General features: G+C 37.5%; 2 protein-coding genes and 1 long non-coding RNA gene across 12 annotated transcripts in view; 1 reads left to right on the top strand and 2 right to left on the bottom strand.

Annotated features, from left to right (window-relative positions):
* LOC113844791 (uncharacterized) overlaps positions 1–3,797 on the bottom strand; it is a 31,339-nt gene extending 27,542 nt beyond the window's left edge. For 3 of the 4 annotated variants that reach the window (XR_011812084.1, XR_011812081.1, XR_011812083.1), the window contains exons 1-2: positions 2,956–3,088; positions 2,366–2,600 (exon numbers count right to left, since the gene is read on the bottom strand). This is a non-coding gene — a long non-coding RNA (uncharacterized lncRNA). Of the gene's footprint in view, positions 1–2,365; positions 2,601–2,955; positions 3,089–3,529 lie in introns of those variants that run through there. The other variant, XR_011812082.1, reaches the window with a different exon arrangement.
* IL16 (interleukin 16) overlaps positions 1–20,846 on the top strand; it is a 45,631-nt gene extending 24,785 nt beyond the window's left edge. For 5 of the 7 annotated variants that reach the window (XM_038184735.2, XM_072043553.1, XM_027465730.3 and 2 more), the window contains 17 exons: positions 1,880–1,976; positions 2,437–2,579; positions 4,980–5,090; positions 6,215–6,329; positions 6,536–6,609; positions 6,700–6,913; positions 7,923–8,040; positions 9,269–9,401; positions 10,338–10,425; positions 10,917–11,392; positions 13,713–13,854; positions 15,021–16,116; positions 17,467–17,650; positions 18,328–18,429; positions 19,115–19,364; positions 19,987–20,112; positions 20,371–20,846. In XM_038184735.2, the coding sequence (XP_038040663.2) occupies positions 1,880–1,976; positions 2,437–2,579; positions 4,980–5,090; positions 6,215–6,329; positions 6,536–6,609; positions 6,700–6,913; positions 7,923–8,040; positions 9,269–9,401; positions 10,338–10,425; positions 10,917–11,392; positions 13,713–13,854; positions 15,021–16,116; positions 17,467–17,650; positions 18,328–18,429; positions 19,115–19,364; positions 19,987–20,112; positions 20,371–20,564 (3,663 nt within the window). In that variant the 3' untranslated portion in view covers positions 20,565–20,846. Of the gene's footprint in view, positions 1–1,879; positions 1,977–2,436; positions 2,580–2,965; positions 3,107–4,979; positions 5,091–6,214; positions 6,330–6,535; positions 6,610–6,699; positions 6,914–7,922; positions 8,041–9,268; positions 9,402–10,337; positions 10,426–10,916; positions 11,393–13,712; positions 13,855–15,020; positions 16,117–17,466; positions 17,651–18,327; positions 18,430–19,114; positions 19,365–19,986; positions 20,113–20,370 lie in introns of those variants that run through there. The other 2 variants (XM_027465729.3, XM_027465732.3) reach the window with 2 other exon arrangements.
* A 1,510-nt stretch (positions 20,847–22,356) lies between these two features.
* STARD5 (StAR related lipid transfer domain containing 5) overlaps positions 22,357–23,682 on the bottom strand; it is a 5,449-nt gene continuing 4,123 nt past the window's right edge. Inside the window, exon 6 of the mRNA XM_072043560.1 lies at positions 22,357–23,682. This exon is cut by the window's right edge and continues 166 nt beyond it. The gene's annotated coding sequence lies outside the window, so the exon portion shown is untranslated.

The following is a 23,682-nucleotide window of genomic DNA, read 5'->3' as shown; positions in this document are numbered from 1 at the left end:
TGTGGTCAGACTCTGGTAACTTTCAGCATAGCTTTTTCCCAGATAAACAGAGGCTATGGGGAAGCCAAGGACCTGGGAAGTTCTAGCAAAGGCTGTACAATCCCTCCTTTTAGAAACCAATTGCTTGCCAATTTTCATTTGCCATTTGGAAGTTGAGCAAAGACAGAGGTGGATTAAAGGAAGATCCATGAATCCAGAAAGCAGGCCCTGTACTGAAGTAGTGAGTTTGTTCTTTTGCTTGTTTTTTTTTTTTTTTTTTTTTTTTAATGTACGGTCTACAGCTAGGAAGTTCTTGGGATGAATGCTACCGGAGTCTGCTACAGAGACAAGTCATCTTCTGCTTTTAAATCTACAGTAGAATAACATAAAAAGCTCTGGTATAATCCTGGAATGAGAAAACAATCCTGACTGAAGCTGCTATCAGGTCTGGTACAAAGTACCTCTTTCTAAGATTGAAGTGTTGTGAACTGTCTCACACAGATGTCTACTGGATTCTGCCAAATTTTTTGTTTATTTTCACTCCTTTAAATGCCTAAGTGGCCAGAGATGGACTATATTAAACTATTGTAGTATAGTACCACCCAAGATGCAGCCAGGGGAACTGCACATTTAAAGACAAATCTACTACAAAATACTTAAGGTTGAAAGAAAAGGCTTTTCATGCTGGCTCGTGAGAGAAACACTGCCAAAAGCAGTTTCATAATGCCTCTTTAAGGATCTGCTTTTTTTTTTTTTTTTTTTTTTTTTTGAATTCTGAAGAGCTCCCTAGAGAAAGGGACCAGAAAGCCCTAGTAGGAGTTAGCTGCTTAGCAGATGTCTCCACCTGCTGTCGAAGGAGAAAATTACCATTGCTTAGCTCTTGAGAAACAAACAGCACTACTGTTTGGCTTCTGGAAGAAAGGATTTGTCTTGGTTGACCCCAGACAAGGTAGAACATATGGATCCTGCTCTGATGGTGCTCTATGACTTTCTTAACCCTTTCAGAATATTTCTGACCAAAACCCTTATTATTTGGAATTTTATTATACTTCAATCAGTTTCCCTATGCGGTCTGCATTCAATAATGTTATTCCTTTAACTGGTTCCTTCATCAGTGGCATTCCTTGTGTTATGACAGAAATAGGGCTATCAAAAACCATATACATCCAGTATTTATTCCTTACATCAACCTGTTATTCAGTTGTTATCATTTGTTTATTTTCAAACTATTTTAAAAACTTGTATTTAAAATCCTGAAAGTGTTACCTACACGTTTTTAAATGCTAGAACTAGTGGCCATAGTTTGAAGTACAACATTCCAATTAGAAGGGGTTGAGTTTTTGGAAAACACTAAAGCCTAGGCCACAAAGGTTTTTAAACACACAGATCATATTTGGTCATCCTTTTAAGATCAGCAGGAGTAACCTATTCACCTTTGCCAAGCTGGGTCTAAACACCTTCTTTTTGAAAATAATGACCTTCTAAGACAAGGAAAGCTTAGTTCCCAAAAGTGCCAGTCACCTCCAAAAGTTAGACTGGTATGGCTACGGTTTACCATACATCGAAACATTAGTCTCTCTGAATTGACTGGGGATGACCATTAATTTTCTGTCCATTCTGACTAAAGACCAGAATCTATTTCTGTTACTCCTTTGGCAAGTTATAATCATGTTTCTAGCAAAACTTTGAGCTGTGTTCTCTTTTACCATCCTTTTTAAATAATTAACTTTGCTCCATGTTTTTGATTCAGATTGCAATTTCTACAAGCCAAATTAGTAGAAAATTTGTTTTTAAATTGAGATCACTTTCCAGAATTTCTTGCGGTCTTATTATAAAAAATCAACAGGTGGAAGAATTTCTGCTTAAAATGTCCCTGGTCTTTTTGTTTGTTTGTCTTAAGGAAACGTCAACCTGTAAGGAAAGACCTCTGGAAACACAAAATGGTTGTTTTTTGCACAATAAAGCCACATGTCAACGGACTCGCAGTAACTCAACCAGTAAGTTGCAAAGGAGTTATCTTTCTTCTTGTAATATTCAGGGAGCAAACAGCACAACACTCCATTGTGTGATGGTACTGCAGTGTTCAAAGAAATTGCACCTGTTGTCCAGACTTAGGCTGAGATCCTCAGCTATGAACTACTGACCAAAAATCATCACCGTTTATATTCACAATACCCTACAATCGAGGGTGTTGTGCATAAACATTCAATTTTAAGTTTTGGTTTGTTTGGTTTCTGAAGGTTCTAAATAAACCAATGCTCTTTTGGTAGGGAATGTTTGCTTTTGCTATACTTAACGTTATGGCTACTCATACAGTTAAAATTAAAAAAGATCATTCCCTTCACAGAAATTTACATCTGGAAAAACATTTCTAAGTAAAATTTACCATATTAGATGAACGTGCAGAAATGCCAGAAACTAGGAGAAGTAACTGAGACCTTTCCCCATGTCTGGCAGGCATAAACCCGTACTGGACAGTGGAGACAGACTGCACAACGCCCCGGAAAGCCGTGCCCTTCAGAGATCGGCAGCCCCACGCTCTCCATACCAGTCGGAAATCACTTTCCCAGCAGCTGGACTGCTCTGGAGGGAGAACCCCAGTAAGTACTACAGGAAATCACCTGAAAAACATACAAAATACACTCAGATGAGAATCTTGGAATGATGCTGGCAGCCACGCTTTCCGCCAGAATGTGCCTTCCTCACAAGCCCTGTCAGGGAAGATGGCGCCAGAGACGCCTCCTGTCAGGGAAGATGGCGCTGGAGACACCTCCAGTCTCTGCCTGCTACCTCTGTTTAAAACCCCACACCTCCTCCATGGGGAGTAGGAGAGCAGGCAAAGTACTGTGCCAGCAAAACCCCTTTTCTTCAGCAGCTTCTCCCTCCCCTTGCCCCGGCAGGTTTTACAGTGTGTGTAAATCGCCCCGTGTGGTTTGCACCACCTTGGTAGCCACCCGGAGCCGCCTCAGAGCTCACCGCTGAAGAGGCCCTTTCCTGGGTGTCTCCCCGCCGCTGGCCGTGGAGATGCTCTGTGCACGTGGCTGATAAAACCCCGGCCTGAGCTTCGGGCCCTGCCGCCGTGAGCCTCCCGAGTCACCTCCATTGGCCCAGACATGGCCACAAGCAGGTATGGACTCGCCTCGTGGCTGGTAGTCACTGCCCCTAGTTGCGTGAGGTGTCCCACTTTCTACTCCACTGTGAGTCAGACATATTTCAACAACCTCATTAACATATGCCCCTTTGCTATCCAGGTGGATGCTAAGCAATCCACTTCAGGCCAGAAGAGCAGAGGCAGGTTAGAGGGCATGTGGGTATATTTGTGGATGAAGTCCCCAGATTCAAGCCTGGAGTGGGGTGATGGAGACAAAACTCCTCACAGTTGGCTGCCACCTTCTGAAGCCTGGCTGGGGGTCTCGTTTCTGCTGCCCTACCTTTCCCTGGGCAGTCCTTTACCCTGAGGGCACCAGAGCCTGGATGAGGGCTTTAAAGGGATGAGGAGGTGGCAAACCAGAGCACAAATCCCAACCAAACAATGCCCGTGCAGACAAACCCTCAGGGACTTGCTGGACTTCATCTTGCTTGGAGGTCGCACGTGGCAGGTACTGCCCATCCACAGGTTCTTTGGTGGCATCCCAGTTCTGGGTACTGTTCTGTGTACATCACACACAGATATACAAAGCACATCTTGCACAGACAGAAATAGCTCCTTTCACAAACAGAAGCAGAGGAAATTTGAAGATTTCCACTTTCAGATTCAGGAGACCTGAAAAAGGGGAATAAACAATCACCTTGATGTGGCACTGTGCACTGTGCAGTATATTTTTGGTCTTTCATAGCACCTCCCTTTTCTTACTTATATTCCCAATACCATGTTGAATAAATAAGCTTGTATTCAGGTCAAATTGAGCCTTATTTTTGGCATATATAGAAGCCTAATTTTTCACTGATATTCCATGCACTTTCACACCTGATAGTTTCATTTTACTGCATAAAAAAAAAAAAAAAAAGCGTTAAATTTGCTTGGACTTGTAAATGAGTGCTGTTAACTCTGGCCCTTCTGAACCTTGTTCTTTGTGTTAGCTTTAGCTAATGACTTTTGTCAGTGCTTAAATTAGTTTCTAATTCCCAATTCTATGTTCAGTTAGGAGGTTTTCATTAAATATTTCATTAAAGGTTCATTAAAATGGGTCAGATCTCAGGGGTTGGAATACATCTACTAGCCGTGGAATGGAGGGAGAAAGCACTGAGAAATTCCTTGTTTTGGTTATCAAGCAAAAAGAATGTGCTTCACCTGTTTCAGATGTAGAAAAAAATCTACATGTATTTGGTTGCTCATGGAAACAGTGAAGAGTAGTTTGTAGTATGAAGGGCTTTTGTAAGCACTAATTAGTGCACATTTTTGGGAAATGCAGAAAAGGGGCTCTGTATGTCCCATTATATTCTGTGGCAAAAATGAGGGAAGAAGTTAGAACTACTTGTTTCTTACTTAAGTTCTTAGAGATAAATAAGATAATACTTGTCTAGGACCCATAATAGCCATAAACAAGATTTTGGCATGGAGAGTCAAGTAAGACCACAAAAATGTGTCTCTCTACACCACCACACAACCTCAAGGGCCAATGGTTTTAGTTTTGCTCTAGTTTAGTCACTACAGGGCAATTTCAGTAAGCAAGACCTCAAAGTTCAAGTCATGTGCATTTAAAGATAGCAAAAGACAGACCACCAACTGCTGAATGTACCACAAAAGAAGGCCAGTTTTAGCATAAAAAGCCCTGACTACTCAGTGTGGTCTTCAGTTCCATGCAAACTGATCAGCTGAAGAAACAACCAACTTTAGAAAACGAGAAAGATTTTTTAAAAGCACTTAGTAGCATCAGTTATAAAGAAGAAGATTTAAAATAAACAAGTTACTCTAATCTAAATCAAAAAAATATGTGGTTCTGCATTAAGAGTATATCTTTTTTAATTATTATTATTTTATTATATTTTTATGTCCACAGGCAATTTCAAGGCCGTCTAGATCACTGAGTACAGCACAGCTAGTGCACACATCTTGTGGCTCACAGGCTTCAGTAATCTCAAACATCGTACTGATGAAAGGACAAGGGAAGGTGAGGTTGGTTCTGTTAATATAACATAAATGGAGTTTTAATTTATTTCCCAAATGTGATCTGCAATGTTCAAGGAAATTACTTCAGGGTATTTAAGTTGCTACTTCTAGAGTACCAACTAATATCCAGGCTTTATTAGGAGTGATTAGTTATCATAATTACCTTGTTAACCTACTGAAATATCTGTGAAATTATATCTAAAAAACTATTGTCATTGAAGATGCAGAAAACAGAGAGTACAGAATACAGAGAGAATATAGAAGCTATGAACTTAAAAATATAACTTTTGAACTTGTTGAATAAGGTTCTAAAGTTATTAATAACTATTTAAATATTTAATATTTTAATTATAACTATTTAAGCTGTGAGATGACTCTCAGAAGTTATTCCATGAAGCATGATAACCATCATTTACAAAATCATAATTTATTGTCTGTGTTTTGGGATGATATAAGGACATCATCAGCATAGTATTTTAATTTTTCATTTGAGAGACGTTAAATGGCTTCAAAGGTACAAATTAGTCTTATAACATCATTCTGAGGGTAGCAGATAGCATTTGACTTTTTATATAAGAAAGAAGGGAAAAAAATAAATCAAAGAGTGGTGTCTACGTACGAAGAGCTATCAGCATTGCTTAAGCTTACAAGATGCATTAACCCTGTTTGGTAGAGGGTAAGAGACAGACATCTCCACAAGATCTTCCTCTGAATGTCTCCAGTTAGTTGAGAGATCAAGATTTTATATGGTGGTTTTATTACTCTCGCTTATGGGAAAGTAAATCAAGGAAAACAACAGATAAGTGAATCTCTCAAGGTTGCATACTGGTACAAGGTGGGAGGAGGAGGGATTTAGAAGTCTTCCTGTGTGTTTATAATTGGGAAGTAATCATTTGCAACTGAAACAAAATGCAAATCACGAGAGTATTCAACTGAATTTTTCATTTGCTTTTACTACTGGCATAAAGTTTTTTGTTTGATTGATTTTTTGTTTGTTTGATTTCATGGATTATACTATTCTGTTAGCTAGTACTTCCTATATAGCTAATACAGAAAACACTGCAAATAAGGTATTATGAAAACTGAACTTAGGCTCACACACATCATTTTTGTTCCATAAATTAGGGTCTGGGCTTCAGCATTGTTGGAGGGAAGGACAGCATTTATGGGCCAATAGGCATCTATGTCAAAACCATCTTTCCTGGTGGAGCTGCTGCTGCTGATGGAAGGCTGCAAGAAGGTGGGATATCCTTCTTCTCTCCCTTTTCCCACTCCAGATTCCCAAAGAATGATATCTAACAGCAGATTAAAGTAAAGCTAAAATGAGCCATAAGTGACTTTTACATCTGCATCCATTATTACATTTCCAAGTCTCCTTTTGACTACATTTATAATGCAACTTACTGCACAGTATAGTAACAGTCTGACTTTCTATTTTAAAAACAGGTGATGAAATCCTAGAACTGAATGGAGAATCAATGCATGGATTAACACATTATGATGCTCTACAAAAATTCAAGGTTATGTACTCTCCTTCCAGCACAATTTCAGTCTTTATATGCAACATGCATGTTAAGTCAACCCATTCAATCATCTTTTCTTTCCAACAGGCCAAAAAGGGTCTTCTGACACTTACAGTCAGGACAAGCTTCAGCACACCACATTCTGCTTCCAGCTACTTGTCACCCCACTTGTGTCAGTCACTGAGCTCTAGTATATGCATAACCAAAGAAAACAGCTCTTTCAGTTCAGAAAGCACAACATTCTCATTAAATGCTACAAAGCCCAATGACAGGGTAATAATGGAAGTTAGCCTCAACAAAGGTAAGTTCCAAAATTAATTTAGCACTTGCAACCAAGGCACTGATTCACAAAACACTATTAATTTGCTATCTGAATCTTTCCTCACTAACCTAGTTCTTTTCTTAAGGTTTTCTTTCCAGACGTACTAAAGTAGATCTTGGTACTTGCCAGTGCTAACAACTATCCTTCAACAGCAGGTTTTTGAATACCATCTGTCCTCAAGAGACAATCCTTATTATTTACTTATTTATTTTTTAAAACTCAAGCATTTGATTGTCACATTCATGTCCATCACATGAAAAAGTAAATCCCTTAGCAACAACTACTATCTATTAAGCAGATTATGCAACTTTTATCCTTTATTATTTGAGGATATTTTATGATTTATCCTTTTATTTTTCAAGCAGCCTGTTTCATTCTTGAAAAGGCTTTAAAAGAAATAAAATATATACCTATCTTCTTGCATTTCTATCATCTATTTTTGAACAAAAACAGACAGGATGAAATACACTTTTAAACACGGGAACATCAAAATAACAAACAAAGAAAAGTCTATATGAGGTAACAGTATAACTTACCAAACAGTATGGGATCTGGCATTAATGAACAAAGAATTAATTTACAAAAATCTTAAGCAGCATTATAGAATGCAGAAAGAGGATTGTGATGATACATCAAACAATGGCCACACATCACACTTACTCCTTAATTTTTTAATTCTGTTTCCTTGTGAAAATGTTTGAATTCCACTGTCATGAAAGGTTTTTTTGCAAAATAAATTTGCATCGCACCATGTTTGTGATGTACCAGTAATGAAATATGAACCAGAACTTGGATGGATAAAAAAAAAAACAGTAGGAGCAGCAGCTAATATTGGATATGTAAAATTAATAAGCACAAGAGTAGGTGTCTGGTTCATTCAGAATAAGTTATTTAAACTGAAGACAGTTGGATGGTTTTAAAAAATACATTATCTCCAATTGTTTTTTAACTGTTTTTTATACTTCTTTAAAATTATTACTTCTTTCAGAGCCAGGTGTTGGCCTCGGAATTGGGTTATGTAGCATCCCCTACTTCCAGTGTATTTCAGGGATTTTTATTCACACCCTTTCACCAGGTTCTGTGGCGCATATGGATGGGAGACTCAGGTAGGATGAAAAAGAGTGTCTTATGACAAAAGTTTTCCATTGCTCTGATATGTTTTATAGCTTTATATCTGACCTGATTGGGCAGGAAGTCGTAGTACTTTCTGGAAGTTTTGGGTTTACAGCACATGTGCTATTCTGAGTGTTTGGACATGTATAGTTGTAATATCTGGGATTTCTAAAAAAGTAGCAACCCAGTGACACTATTGTCTTTTGTCTACACTTGGTAAGCTTTAGAGGACATAGACAAGCATAAAGAATTCTTTATGGAGAAGATATCTAAGTGAAGCAATAAAAACATATCTGGGGGGAAAAAAAATAGATGGCATATTTTGGCTTGCATGGGGACTAATTTTTCCTTATGAAAGCTCTTCAAATTCTATCCCTTCTCACCAATAAAAAAAAAAATATACAAAAAGATATTTAGTAGAAATTCACCTCATAAGATTTATGAACAAGTAGTCATGTTGAACATATTTAGAATTGAATAGAACATAGCGTTTTCAGTGAGGCTTTTTGTGATATAACTTTGTGTGCTCTGTAATCCTCCTCTCTCTATATGCCCAAGAACTTAGCTGAAAAAACTGTGCTTCACTATTTGAAAGTTTGTATGATATGAATCAATGGCTTCAGTAGGCCTCTTAATGTATGTGGGTATTCTCAGTAAAGCAGTGAAGAGTGTTCTCAGTTTCTATGTGGGCAAAATAAGGATTTAATCTGGAAAGGTTCAGTCTAGCAGCCACCAGGATTACAACAGTTTGTCATTAGAATTTTTGTATTAGCAAGTTATTCATATGTAGCAGAAGTATGAACATCCTTTCTGATCTTAAGAGACCGTAACACTAGCAAAACACTAACAGACCATAAAAATATGAAAAGTGAAGTGTTAACTGGATAGGAAGGAAGGAAGATGTAGGTGGAAACTGCAGCTGAGCTGCATACAGCAGAAAGATCACAGACACAAAGCATGCATAGCTGAGCATGAAGTTCATAAATTGCATGCAACAAGGCTATAAATTGAAGAAAACTCGACATCCAGCTCATTCCAATTCCATTTTATGTAAAGGGAACAATGAGACATGGTGATTAATCTGTAATCAAATTAGAGGTCAACCATGTGGAATCTGTTTCTTGCATATTTTTACATGGGTGAGACAAGGTTGGGAGGAAAATAAAACATCTGTTTTGTTCACATCCTTTTTTTTTATTATTTTTATATGCATCTCTGTAGGTGTGGAGATGAAATTATTGAAATTAATGAAGCATCAGTACAAAATATGACTCTTAACGAAGTTTATGCCATGCTGAGTCACTGTGATCCTGGTGCAGTGCAAATTATTATCAGCAGACACCCTGAACCACAGGTATCATTGTATTCTTTCTGATTTTCAAAAAAATAAAACCAAAAAAAACACCAAACTGATGAACTAAGATTAAGTAAGAAAAGAGGTGCTAATCTACAAACAAGTGAAAGAATGTTAATAGCAAAGATTGTGATCCCTCTATAAGCATCACTGCAAGTATGAGACAGATTAAGGTACAAACCTGAGATATGCTCTTACATATAATCAAGTAAGATTTGAAGATTGATGGAGACAGTCTTACATAAGTTTCTGTGCTGTGAATAAGAAAACTACAGAAATAACATTTAAGGGATAAAACAAAGTATATTTCTTAGAACAATAAACTCTATTCAAGAAAGAATTCTTAATAAGAAGAAATAATTTTTCCCTTGGAAGAGGGAACATACCCCTCCACCCCGAAAGAGGGAGAAGGGGGGAAGAAAGATTCATACAGCCATCATCTTCCATACCATAATGAAAATTTAGGGCTTGTTCAACCAATGTTTATTATTAAAATATTTTTTCTTAAAATAATTTTCTACAAAATGCTTCCTAACACAAGTGCAGTATAAATGATAACGTTTAATTCATTGCATTAAATTATCATAAAAACTCAGTATTAAATCATCTTACACTGGTAAGTCTATAATTAAATTTCTAGTGAAATATGCAAAAAGGACATTTATCTTTGACAGATCCCATTTTACCAAAAAAAAAAAAAAAAAACACTATAAAAACCATGTGTATAGAGAAATTTCAACTATATTGGAATATATGCCAATATAATGGTGTGTATTTGCTTAGCTTTAAAATTCTCTGATACATGATATAACTAGGTCTATTTATTTCAATTAGAGAACTTAGAAAAATTAGAAAACTTTGCAAAAGGAATCGAGATTTAAATGTTACTCATCACACAACAGTCTTGTGAGAGTATAACAGCATGATATTTCCTAGGTATCTGAGCAACAGCTAAAAGAAGCTGTTGCACAAGCTGTGGAAAGCAACAGATTTGGAAGAGATAGACACCAATGGAGTACTGAAGGTAAGGGGATGACTGCATTAATTGACATGCAGTAATTTTGACTTTAGAAGATATATAGGATGAGTACGTGTTGTAGTAGAATCCTTGGTAAGACTCAAGTCGCCTGGAGTCGGAAAGAAGAGGAGAAGAGCTCACAGTACATGACTCCTAACATGCCTCCTAAAATAAGTTACTAAAGAATGATGAGAAAAGACATTTCTTTGATCCACAGCAAGAAAAAAAAATGCATTGTGCAAACAACTTATTGCTCTTACTTATCCTTTCCAGTGCAAAATTGCTGCTTAAAGCTTTTCAGACTGTCAGTAGGTGACAAGACCATGACAACAAAGAACTGAATTTAACCATTGCCACAACTTTAACGGTGTGATGCATAAATCACAACTTTGCATCAACTGATGAAGGCATTTAGCCACAAATTTAATCAGCTGAATATTAGGAGCAAGCCCTTTGCATGTATCTGAATAGCCATGTTGATCGTGTTCCTGATACAGGTGTCAAAAAACTAGACACAAGCTGGCATGGAAGACACCCATGTGAAAAACACATTGAAAAGAATGCTGCTTATTGCAATCGCAGGGCACAGAAGCTAATGACCCGCTCCAGCAGTGACAGCAGCTACAACCCTCGGTCCTTGTGTAGTAATGGAGCTGCATACCAACTGTGTGACTTGAAAGAAAGGGTACATAGCATTGATGTACCAATTACAAGACAGCCTGGCCTGCTGTACTCATTGTCTGGAAATAATTTGGAAAGAAATTCCCCTCCTACTTGTAGTGAAGGAGGTCGACCCTTGCAAAACGCTAAGAAACCAACAGAGATTCTTGTTAGAAAACCTAAATCATCAAAGCCCAAACCTCCACCAAGGAAATATTTTAAGCAGGACTGCACAGGAAACGACCAGTGTAATGCAGACAGAAACGAAAAGCTGGTATCCGAAGTGGCTATATCACCTTCTGCAAACCTTCAGGTAAAGCAAAATTTGCAAAATTTAAGTGTGTGCATTTGTGAGTGAGGCAGGGGAAGGAGTAAAGCAGAGAGATTGACTTCAATGATAACAGAAAAACAGGGAACAAAGAGTGTATTTATATTTGTGAGGACTGGGGGAAGGGTATAATGTGGTTCTGTTTTGAAAATAATGGAGAATGTATCTGAGTGAAGCCACCTGAGTTCTAAACATGATGTTCAAAACTGGTCAGAGTGCAGAGAAGTGTCTGAAGGAAATTTGATTCTATATCTGAGACTGCGAGTTTGAATCCTAGTTAGAACAGCCTAAAGAAAAATTCCCTATTGACATTCCCTTGGAACATGTGCCACTGGCAGTATCGAGCATTCTGTGTCCTAGTGGGACTGCAACAGTGAGGTTCTGTGGGCTGGGACTGGAGGAGTTTGGACTGCCTTTGATATCAGCTTATCAGCTTGCTATGGTTCTTCCTAACTTCAAAATTCACAGTCATATAAGCAGAGAAGTCGTGAAACAATTGCTTTGTTTCACCACTGGACTTCTTCGGAAGAAAGCACTAACAATATGCAGCAGGTAACCTTGGGCGCTTTTTTTTTTTTTTTTTTGAGATGAAGAGATGAGGTATTAAATAAACCCATATAAGTTATCAGGTAAACATGTGTTGATGAGTATTTGAAAAATTAAGTGCATATTTGTACATTACTAAATACTAGTTCCTTCTCTTATCTAAGATAAAATCGTAAGACACAGTGTTTCACATTTGCAGGAGTGTGAAGGATTGTGAGATATGCATGCTGAAACAAAGTTGTGGTTTGTTTAAAAATGGAACCTCTTCCCCCTGAATTTAGTAATGTCAGTAGAAATGAACAGATCTCAATGCAAAGCAAAACATTTCCCAACCTGCACAAGTCAAAATAAACTGATACAGCTTAGACTGAAGTTGAGGTATAATGTTAACATTCAAGAAAGTTTCAATTCAGCACCTCATGAAAGATGCTTTTCCCGTCCCCTAAGAAGAGAGCAGTAGAAACATTCTCATCAACAGCTACTAGAATCACCTACCAGAAGTAAAATTCAGGGAAGTTAAATATTATTGAATTTATCACTGCACACAATTTATTATCCTTTACCCTTCAGTTATTCCAAATGATAGGGAGAAAAAATCCATCTTAAGATCAATAAAATCTGTGAAAAATCAAGTTTTTCTGTTAATGAAAATAATTTCCTCTAGAAGGAAGGTTTGTATATCTCAGGCAAATAGTCCTCTGTCCCAGGGAAACAGAGTTTCATGTCAGAAAGTATTTCAGATTGTTAAGAGGTTTTATTGCTGCCTTTTTTTTTTTTCTTTTTTTTTCTCCTTTCTCCAACCTTTTAATACTAGCCAGTTTGAGGCTGCATACCATAGGTTTTGTATGGGGGTTCTGCAGACTGTAAGGTTGCTTTTTCATAACCAAGAATGATTATTGATTAATTGATGTTTTTGACCATGCTTTAAACTGCATCAATACAGTAGCTATAATCCCTATAAGAATAAGATCAAACTGTACATTTGGGTACAAAACAAAATGGTGCTTCACTTACTGAAAGTACAATGTCCATACATAATAGCAACAGAATACAAGCACAACTTTCAAGTAGGCCCCTAGTGAGAGTGGAGAAAGGTTTTCCTAGAACAAGAAAGCTGCACAACCACCACTACCACGTTACAGAAAACTTCAAAAAAATCTTCAATTACTTTATTTTTATTTTATTTTATTTTTTTTCAGGACACACAGTCCCTGCTTGTTTTTGCTTCCTATTTGTAATCCTGTAGTTTAACTACAGAGGGAATTTCCAGCATCACAATAGAGCAGATGGCAATTTAGTGTCATTGCTAACAAAGGAATCAAGAGCATCTGTTAATGGTGCTGACAATAGCATTCATTGTAACCTCAAATTAATCCTCTCACCATGTTACCAGCCAAGAATATGAAAGGGAGAGTTCTGAAGGTGCAGTCATGATTTAGCTTGTCCTTAAGGGCAAAAGGTCTTCAAGAGAAAAAAAATGGTTTATGGTGTTTTTGCTGTTGACTAAATTTTTGGGAAGTTAACTGCATATTTTTTTTCAGCCTGTTTACCAGTGTGCCATAAAATACCAGGCTGGGTCTCTTGAAATACAGAAACATTTAAACCATATGAGGAATACATCTCAAGCAGAAGTGAAAACTTGATTCCTACTCAGTATTTCTTTTCAGATTACAAGTAAATGAAAATGTTTTTATTCAGATTCATGTAGTGTGGTTTGCACAATTACATTCTGACATGCTTCAATTTCCTGTTTGTTCAGCAGGAAGTTAGAGAACCAATGCTAGAGGGACATCAAACAGACGTAACTCACAGTGTCTTCGCCACTTCTCCTACAGCATATCATACTGAACACACAGCTGCTGTTCCGGCAGGCAGAGATCAAGAAAGAAAATCAAATTTAGGTATGTTTAATGTGACGCTTGCAGATGAAACTAGCATTTAGTTTGGGTTGACTTCACCTCCATCTTTAAATGTAGACTTCACCCATGTTTGTAATTTTTTTGGGTGAACAGATGAAATTTTAATCCATTGATCAGGCCTTGAAAAAGGCATTAAAAGAAGGACACTAGATGATTTCTTGTCCATTTAAACTTTTTACAAGTATACTATTACTGTATTTTTTCAGATGATGCTTTGCTTATTTATATTGAAAAAAAATAATATTAAAGTTTTGTTTTAGTATTTCTAAAATACAATTTGATGTATAGATTCAAGACAAGCATTGTAACGGTACAAACCATGGATAATAAATTACTATCTTAAAAAATTAAAGGAAGTAGTGTTAAGGGAACTAAACAACCTCAGGAGGTCCCCTTCCAACCTAAACCTTTACAGAAATTTGTACCTTCTGTCTCAGATCATTAAAAGAATATTTCCTTAAACATTATATCTTTCTTTATTCTGCGGCAGATAAAAGTAACTGTGCAAACGTACAAAGAAAAATTTGCTTCCATTCATCTCTACTGTATCTAACCTATAAGACATTAAGATACTTTTTTAGTCTGTAACGTATGAAATATTCTTACAAGAGAATTCAGTTTGTAATTACTAGAAAAATATAAGTGGAAAAGTTTGCACAAATTTCAGCTAGCATAAACATTAATCTAAGATCTTCATGGGAGAGTCTGTTTACACCAGGATATACTTAAAAATGTAGGAAACAAAAATGAGCTTTTAAAAGAATTTACTGTAACAACAGCTTTTTCACTGCACTGCAGGAGACATTGCAATTTTATCCATCTAGTTTAACTGCTATAGTTTGCATTATGACTTCAGCATCTCAAAATTTCAGGTTACCTTTAGAAGTTACAGCTCCTTTGGAAAAAAGAGCCTGTGCCTAAGCAAGCCTGGTTTTTCAGTTAATTTCAATGTCAGGAAACAGAACTTGTAGATCAAGAGCTGTGAATTTAAAACATTTAAGTTTTCTAAAAAATGTTAAAAAAATAGAGAAAATACTTATAGAGATGAATGAAATTCAAATTTAGTGAAGTAATAGGATGCATAAATAACAGATGGATAAGGAGAAGGAGAAGGCACCTTGCTAATAATCAATCTTTCTCTAATATAGGAAGTCTACTTTCATCAATACAAAGGCCTGTACTTAAGAGGCAAGCACGGGTAGATTATACTCTTGATACAACAACAGAAGACCCTTGGGTTAAGATTTCTGACTGCATAAAAAGTTTATTTAATCCTACAATGAGTGAAGACAACAGCCACTTAGATTTGCAACCTGGCATCAACACAAATGAAGAAAATCAAAACCGAAGCAGCTCAGAGGCGGTTCTGCAGAAATCAGAATCAGAAATAGTCAGTTCAAAAGTGCTAAAATCAGATGAAAATGACATTGTGAAAAAGGGTCCTCCTGTTGCACCTAAGCCAGCCTGGTTTCGCCAAAGTCTGAAAGGACTGAGGAAAGCAAATTCAGACCTGAAAACACAGGCAGATCAAAGTCCTCCTGGCCTTCAGAGTATTTCCACCAAAGAACTGCAGTCCAGTTTATCCTGTCTCTCTTCCAGGGGATCATCAATAAAACAAAGAATAAGCTCATTTGAATCTTTGAGTGCTCCGCAGTCACCTGAAAAAGTGCACCGAAGTTTTAGCCTGAAAACATCTGTCCAGAAAGAGCACCCTCCCAGCCCAAAAGGGTCAGAGGGGTCTCCAACCCATTTTAACCAAGCCTTTCTCAAATGCTCTGAAAACAGCCAACAACAGTCAAAGTCATCTGTGGTCACTGGTACTAAAAGCCTAGACAGAACTTCGCCTCCCAAGGAGGCCCTTGCAGCTAGCTCAGAGGAAAGCAACAATGCCAACCCTGAAAATTCCTCAGGCCTTTTAACTACAGAAACTGTTCCAACTTCCCGTGCATTATCAGTAACAAAAGCACATAACCTAAGATCACGAAGCTTTCCACTTACCAGTACCCAGTCCTGTGAGATGATGAAGACATACGATGAAAAATACAGCAAAATCTATTCCATCAGTAGCCAGGTGTCATCTGCTTTGATGAAATCTTTGCTTTGCCTTCCTCAGTCCCCAGTCCCTTCTGGAAACAGTGCGTGGGAAGCTCTGGAAACCTTATCTCAGTCCTCTGTGGAGGAGGATGGGACTTCTCTCTTACCTGCAAGTGAGAATCATCACATGGACACTGGATTTTCTCTAAAGTAAGATACCGTATTTAAAATCAGATTTGCAGATCAGTATTGCTGGGTCTGTGTTCTGATTAGCTGACAGATTAACACTCTACGTTAGGAGCACACAATAGTAAAACGCAAATTGAGTTAAGGAACTTTTAAGAGCACAAAAGTTTGAATGACTTGTGTGATTATTACTTTTATTTTTTATTTGTTTTATATAAACGTGGACATATTTCAAAGTTCCTCCTAGTTAAAGATGCTGAAGGTAAAAACATCATTGATAATGATGAAAAGTATGCATTTGCCAGTGAGGAAACAGAGGAATTTGAGTACGTTATTTCTAAATTATGTGAAAACCTTATGATTAGGCTTCCCCAAAAGCAAATGCTGTAGCTAGTTAAAATGATGAGGTGATGTAAAAATCCTGTCACTCCTAATGTTTGACTTGAGTGCCACCAACTCTCTGGGTAAGTTACGCAGTTATACTGTGTATCACTGCAATAATACTTCTATCTTAAGCAGAAGCAATTCTGGCTCAGGTACATGAAAGTGATGTAGTGGAGTGGAGCCTAGGCACTCCCCATAACACAACAGTATCACCATGATCAGTATTGCTTCCTATGATTCATATACATTTTCTGTTAACAGCTAGTCAGGGATTTCAGGAAAGAACAAAGTGAATAAAGATAACACTTGGCAAAATATTTCAAAAGTACATTTGAACCTTGCAAAAATTCTATTAAAAAAAAAAAAAAAATCTATTTGTCTTCTCAGATACAATTTTATTAACAAAACTTATTACCTTTTTCCAGAGAGTTACAGTCTGTGATGGCTACACATCAAGATATATACATGGTGATACAGATAAACTCTGGATTTCAAGTGTGCATCTGAATCTCTTAAATCTGCACAACTTGAGTAGTATTTTCTAGCTCTAATTAAAAATACTGTGAAAATTGCCTCTTAGAAAAACAACCTTACATGCATACCTACAAGAATTTCTTTCTTGATAAAAAATGAAATAGCCCCAAATCACAACCCCCCTCTTTATCTAATTCCAGGCTTATCTGGAAAACACAAAATCACATGAAAGTGAGAAGTTGAAAAACAAAAAAATCAGCAACAAAACCACAGATATTTATTCAGGTCTGTTTTAGCCTGGAGCCGAGAGATTATTCTTGTTCTCCTATATGATGGATCCTGCTTCTGTTAGGCTATGATATATGTATTTATAAGACTTATTTTGCAAGAGAGCTGCCTCCCCAAAAACGGTAATCAAAATATGACTGCTCTAGAATTGTCTGTTCTATGCTTGTGTATAACATTGTCTTTCATAACTCAACGTTTACTTTTTATTCTATTCACAATGGGAAACAGCCTTTCTGAGTTGAGAGAATACACTGTGAGCTTAGCAGACAGCGAGAAAGAGGAAGAGAAACAGGAACACGGCTCACCTCAAGCATCCGGTGTGTCAGGGCAGTCCGTCATCTCTCTGCTTTCCCCTGAGGAGTTAGCAAAGCTTATAGAGGAAGTAAAATCACTAGATGAAGCAACCTTAAAGGTAAATCAACGTTTTTTTCTGTGTGATTTTCAGAGAGCTGTGGAGTGGATGTGCCTACTTAATCTTTGTGACCTTACATTTTTCAGAAATGAAATTAATATGTATCAGTAGCAATACTTAGTTCTTTTGGTCTGAAATCTTAAAGAAGTCTACCAAGATAACTAAGCAAGACTAACACCCATTTAAGTAACTGATAACAGCTACATAGCAGGTGAGGGCAGTGTATGCAGAAGTAGACACTGATATTTGGGACACCTTTCATTTTTTTGTGGGTTCCCAGTCTGAGATTCCTAATGCATACTCTTGGGGATTGAACATCCTTTAGTCCTACTGGATTCATCTAGAATTTTGATAACGTTCAATGTGAGCCAAAAACAAGGCTAAATGTGTGTATTCCAAAACTATAAAGACTTTAATATCATCCAATTTATAGTCCAGCCCTAATAGATAACCTATTTACAGAACATAACAGTTTTAGACACAAAAACATTTTATAAAATAGGTAATTGATTTGTGAATTTGATCAGAACTATAAACATGTCTCAGCATCAAATCCATGTCCTTAGGCTTCATTACAAAATTCCCATGGACAAAAAGAAAATGTATGGATTCCAGTTATATATTATATCTGATTTATATATTAAGATGTTCTTAACACAATTCACTTCTCTGCCTAGGAATTTGATGATATTCATGTTACAATTCTGCATAAAGAGGAAGACACTGGGCTTGGATTCAGCCTGGCAGGTGGCGTTGATCTAGAAAACAAAGTGATAACAGTAAGTAGCATCTTTCATAAAATACTCTGAAAACAACTACTCTATCTAAAAAGAAATGTATAACTTGCTGGTTTTCTGCTACAGAGGTTTTCTTTTGGCATAATCAAAACAGGCAGCTGTGCTGACAGATCAGAAAAATCAGTCTTAAGTGTGCAAGAATGAGATTCTTCTGCACAGTGCTGCCCTCTCCAGGTGACTGGTCGTGGCGTCCTGTTTCCTCGGGTACCATCCTAAACAGCTCTAAAATCGAACAACCTACAGCCCTCATGCTTATAGAAGACCCCAACGCTTACAGAAGACCATACAGGGTGGTCAGTGCTACCAGGAGTGAGGTGTGTGTATAGACAGGCAAGGGGTCTGAAAGCTAGAGACTAGCTTCATACCTTCTGACTGGCAGAGTAGCAAGAGGGTCAAGAAGTACAGGGACGGTACGTACTGTGGGCAGCAGGGTATTTGGCAATCTGATATCAGGGCTAGACAGATTGCCTTGCTGCCTGATGAGTCCTGTGTCCCGGAGAGCTTCTCTGTACAAATACTTTCAGCCTTCAGCCCTGAAATCTGCTAGAAACCTTCCTGTCGTAGAATGAAAAATGCACATAGTAAAAACTACTAACCATAGTGATTTATCTTGTTTTTCCCCCTCTCCTTTCTTGTGTGTCTGCATGGTGACTGGGATTTTCAATAGGTTCATAAAGTGTTTCCCAACGGACTAGCATCTCAGGAAGGAACCATTCAGAAAGGAGATGAAGTACTGTCCATTAATGGAAAATCCCTTAAAGGTGCAACACACAATGATGCCTCAGCAATCATGCGACAGGCTCGCCAACCCAGACAAGCTGTTGTTGTCACTAGAAAACCTAAAGATGGAGAAAAAAACAGCATTTCAATTGATTCTAGTACATCTTCAGTAGCAAGTGATGCCTCACAAGACTCTGGTAAGTTCAGTGCGATTACCTTGCTGCCCCCACCTACTACATGTTTAATCATCACCTGAAATCCTTGCTGTTCATAAAACATCTCAGTAAGGCTTGGTAAATTTGAAAACCATGATTATGGACAGAACAGTTAATAAATAATCCTGAAATAGATATTTGGAGTAACTTTGTTAGAGAGAAAAGGAATTGATGGAATTCTAAAATAAATGAACATTCTGGAGATCTGGAGCTTTAGTTATGTCCTGCAAATAAAAATTAGCAGCTTCATGGTTAATAAAAATTTCAAAATTAACCTCAAGTATGTTAATACTTGATGTTAACAACACAATATGTTGAACATATTGTAATACAATGTGTTGAACATATTTTTATAATTCTAGTAAATATCACCAACTTTCATTTTTATATTTCTATTCTGCCATGAGTTCAAATACAACTTACTCCAGCTTCCCAGAGGGCCTTACAATCACAAAAAGAGGAATTAAAAGCTATCACTTCCTTTTTCATTTGGCAGTTTATAGAGCCTTTGCAAACAAAAGGGTTCATTTTTTGTAACAGATCCAGATTTCATAATGTTTCCAGATATGTGGTGCCCATCTGATAACTTTCCATTTATTTTCAGCAACTGAAGATACAATCTGCACTGTAACTCTAGAAAAAACACCTGCTGGTTTGGGATTCAGTCTGGAAGGAGGAAAGGGCTCTATTCATGGAGATAAACCCATTGTCATCAACAGAATATTTAAAGGTAACGCACTTGAATGTGTATACGCAGGTTCTTAGCTGATGCAAATGTGCAGTTTATAACTGGCTGCTAATTTATGCCCATGAAAATTTATGTATTTATTTATTTAAATGCAGCATTATCCCATGCAGTGCAAGTAGTTTTTGCCTGCTGAGACCAGGTGGTTTATACCAAACATGATGGTGATTCTTAATGAGTGAAAGAATCATTAAAAATTCCTCCATAGAAATAATTATTATTTTTCTTTTTACCCCCCTCTAGGGACTGCGTTAGAACAAAGCAGCACCGTTCAGCCTGGTGATGAGCTATTACAAGTGCACACAACTGCCATGCAAGGACTCACTCGTTTTGAAGCATGGAATATAATCAAGGCATTACCTGATGGGCCCATCACAGCTATCATAAAAAGAAGAAATCCAAGCTCTGTTACCACCAAGGCATCTGAAACTTTGTAAGAGGAGTAATTAGACTACCGCCAATATTACAGAAAAAAAAAAAGGGGGGGGGGCATAGGAAGCTCTTGTTTGGCTAGCAGAGACAGACATTCAGAAAGCACACATGAAAAGTACATACAGTTTTACTGGCAGTTACAGAGAAAGCTGTTTGGGATAAAATGCAAAGATGTGCACATAACATGCAGTATTATTTCACATTCAGAAATGGTTGTTACAAATTGTAGAATGATAAAAATGACTTTATTAATAATATACTGGTTGTAATAAAATATGACAGCTGTAGTAAGCACTCTCCTATTTTAAGCCATTAACTGAACTATCAGAAGCACATTCTGTGGTTAATTACTCAGTTCTGTTCTGCTGCTTTTGCTCCCTGCCTTACCTCCACAGGAGGAAAAGCCAACAACAAAACACTGCAACACAGGATGCATAAAAGGCAGAGAAAGTGGGATGCATCTTAGGGTATCAAAACTAAAACGTGCCCTGAGAAACTCCAGCTTCTCTATTCAAACTGCAGAGCAGCCAAAAGCTAAATAGGGTAACTCTACTAGCAGTTGAAAGAGACATGTTGACTCCAGAAAGCAAACACAGGGGAGTCTCACCATATTGCAAGGGTGAGGCAGGAAGCTGAGGATAATACAGTGGAGTTTCTCCCAACCTTCCTCCAGCCAAAAGTCTCGTAGTACTAGAGTAGGAGAGCAACAAGGGCATTTAGAACCAAGACTTACCTTCTGACCGCAGATGTATTTTGAAATATCTTTTTGCTAATTTTGTAAGGAAAAATGCCAGTGAGTGTTTCTGAATGCAAATATTTATTCTAAAGCACTAAATAATTTGGACACAAAACTATACTTTAAATACTGCTATCAGTATTCTGGGCCTGCTCTCCAAACACTGTACAGAATGCTACAAGCAGCACATGCATCTATGGGAAGGGGCTCTTGTGCACCCTTTGGTCCTCTCTGACCCATTTCTCTAAAGGGAGACAAACAACGCCAGGATAGAAGTATTCATTCACTAGTTGAAAGCCATATGGTTACGTTGGTTATTGTCTTTGGCTGTTCACCTTCCCCATACTCTGGGAATTTGCTGCATCCTTCTTAGGTTACACAGGGGATTCCTCCAAGATCTTACAGGATGATCTTCACTGGGACATTTGCATCTCCAGTTTGGCATAGCAGAAGACAATGTTAAGTGCTCTTAATTCCTGCTGAATAGAAAACATTGAGCACTCAGAGAAAGGATCCTCAAGTTATTTCAATGAAGAGATTCACCTATCCTTTATTGTTCAGAGTAATATAAAAATATAACAAATATACAATAAATAGCTAATAAAAGGCCCCCACTGTCTGCAAAAGGTTTACTTGCAGGAATAATCAGTGGTGATTTGAACTCTGCTCATTGAGCTTTTTACTAATTAATCATAATCCTGCAAAGATCTGCCCAGATATCCAATTTCATGCCCAACTGAAAACTGTAGTATGTTTACTTAAATACGTATGAACCTCTGTAGTATCAGGCCCCCAATCTCTCCTCAGTGAATGTATTACCCTTCTTTAAGCACAGAAAGAAGCCATCTAAAATGTAAATACAGACCAACCACAGACAAAGAAATTGAGAGGGTGAGTGCTCTCACCACAACACCTGGTGGGGAGTACAAACTGGAGTGAAAGCTCTTCTCTGCCTCATTGCATTGAATTCAGAGATGCTGGAGGTCTGAGTGTCTCTTTAAGTTTCTCTGTGCATGGGAATGTGGAGCAATTTTAGAGAATCATTCAGAAAAACAGCAAGATGTAGCAAAAAAATATTTATTTCATCACACTTGTACAGGTTTTTATATCTTTCTTTGCAAAAGAGACTAGATTAAAAATTGGTTCCTTTAAAAATCTATTCCACAGGGTTAGAATTACAGTGGAAAACTTTGTATGCAAATCTATGCCCCATACTAAACATAAATACAGAAAAGCAGAGCATAATAACCTTGTTAAATAACCAAGTTACAGCATTAAAATCACAACCTACATTTAAATTTCTAATACAGCAATTTATTTTCCTTTTGTAATTATATGTAACCCATAATAATGTCTGAAACTCCTGCAGTAACCAGAAGCATAAATATTTTCAAAAGCTGCACACATCACTACACACTAGATCAGGAGCTGACTTCCAAAGATAGTGCTGTGAGGTAAACCAGTCTTCAACAGAAAGAAACGTTTTTATGGCCTGTCAAGTCACTACTGAGCTGCAGAAAAATTGTTTACCCGTTAAGACCTCTCACCACAAAAACTGGTAAAGTGTTTAAAATACTTGATCATTACAAGTGCAGTTAAAAAAAATAGCAAGTAAAGTGCTTAATGCTCATTATTTATTGCCACTATGTCAGTGCAGTTTGGTTCTTGACGCTGTGGAAATCACTGGTTTTGGTAGAGGGAAGGAAAGAAGAGTGTCTATGTGCCAACCAACAGACCTATGAATTGATTTGCACTGCTAGATTCTGATTTAGGAAAAGAAGTACCTAAGATACATTTACCATGAGGACTATCTGTTATCTACGGGAACAAAAAAGTAGATCCCACAAAAAAATCCAATCAATTCTGACTTTTAAATCTTACTGTCCTGGTCTCAATGAAACATCTTAGCAGCTCTATGAGGGCTGACAGCAGAAGAGCTACCTCTCCATCTGGGGAAGGAACATTATTCCGCAGGAGTCTACAAGGAGCTTCAGAGACAAAACAGGATGACTTGCACCTGACTAATGCTGGTAATGCTAAGTGGATTTTAGTGATGCTCCTCCTCTTAGGCAGTGAGAGAGTTCTAGTACACACATCCTCTCCCTGCAGCCAGCCAGCAGTGCTGCCTCCAGGATTCTTCCAGCCTCTGGTATGACCTTCTTCTAATTATGAAAATGAAGGAGAGCTCATTAGAAAACTGTGCATTGCTTTGAATAGAGACAGGCAGAAAGTGATGTTTTAACAATGTACTTTACTCAATCCATTCTTCTCCTTTCACTTTTCCCAAGTATCTTTGCTGGTTAAAAAAATGACTATAGGTCAGGTTCATATTTCCCATGATTTCTACCCTCAAGCTACCAGTTCTTTTCCTACCCTCAGCTGCTGAT

This window comes from Anas platyrhynchos, chromosome 11 (assembly GCF_047663525.1).
Source record: "Anas platyrhynchos isolate ZD024472 breed Pekin duck chromosome 11, IASCAAS_PekinDuck_T2T, whole genome shotgun sequence".
In the NCBI taxonomy this organism is placed as follows: Eukaryota; Metazoa; Chordata; class Aves; order Anseriformes; family Anatidae; genus Anas; species Anas platyrhynchos.
This window is presented reverse-complemented; position numbering and strand designations above follow the sequence as displayed.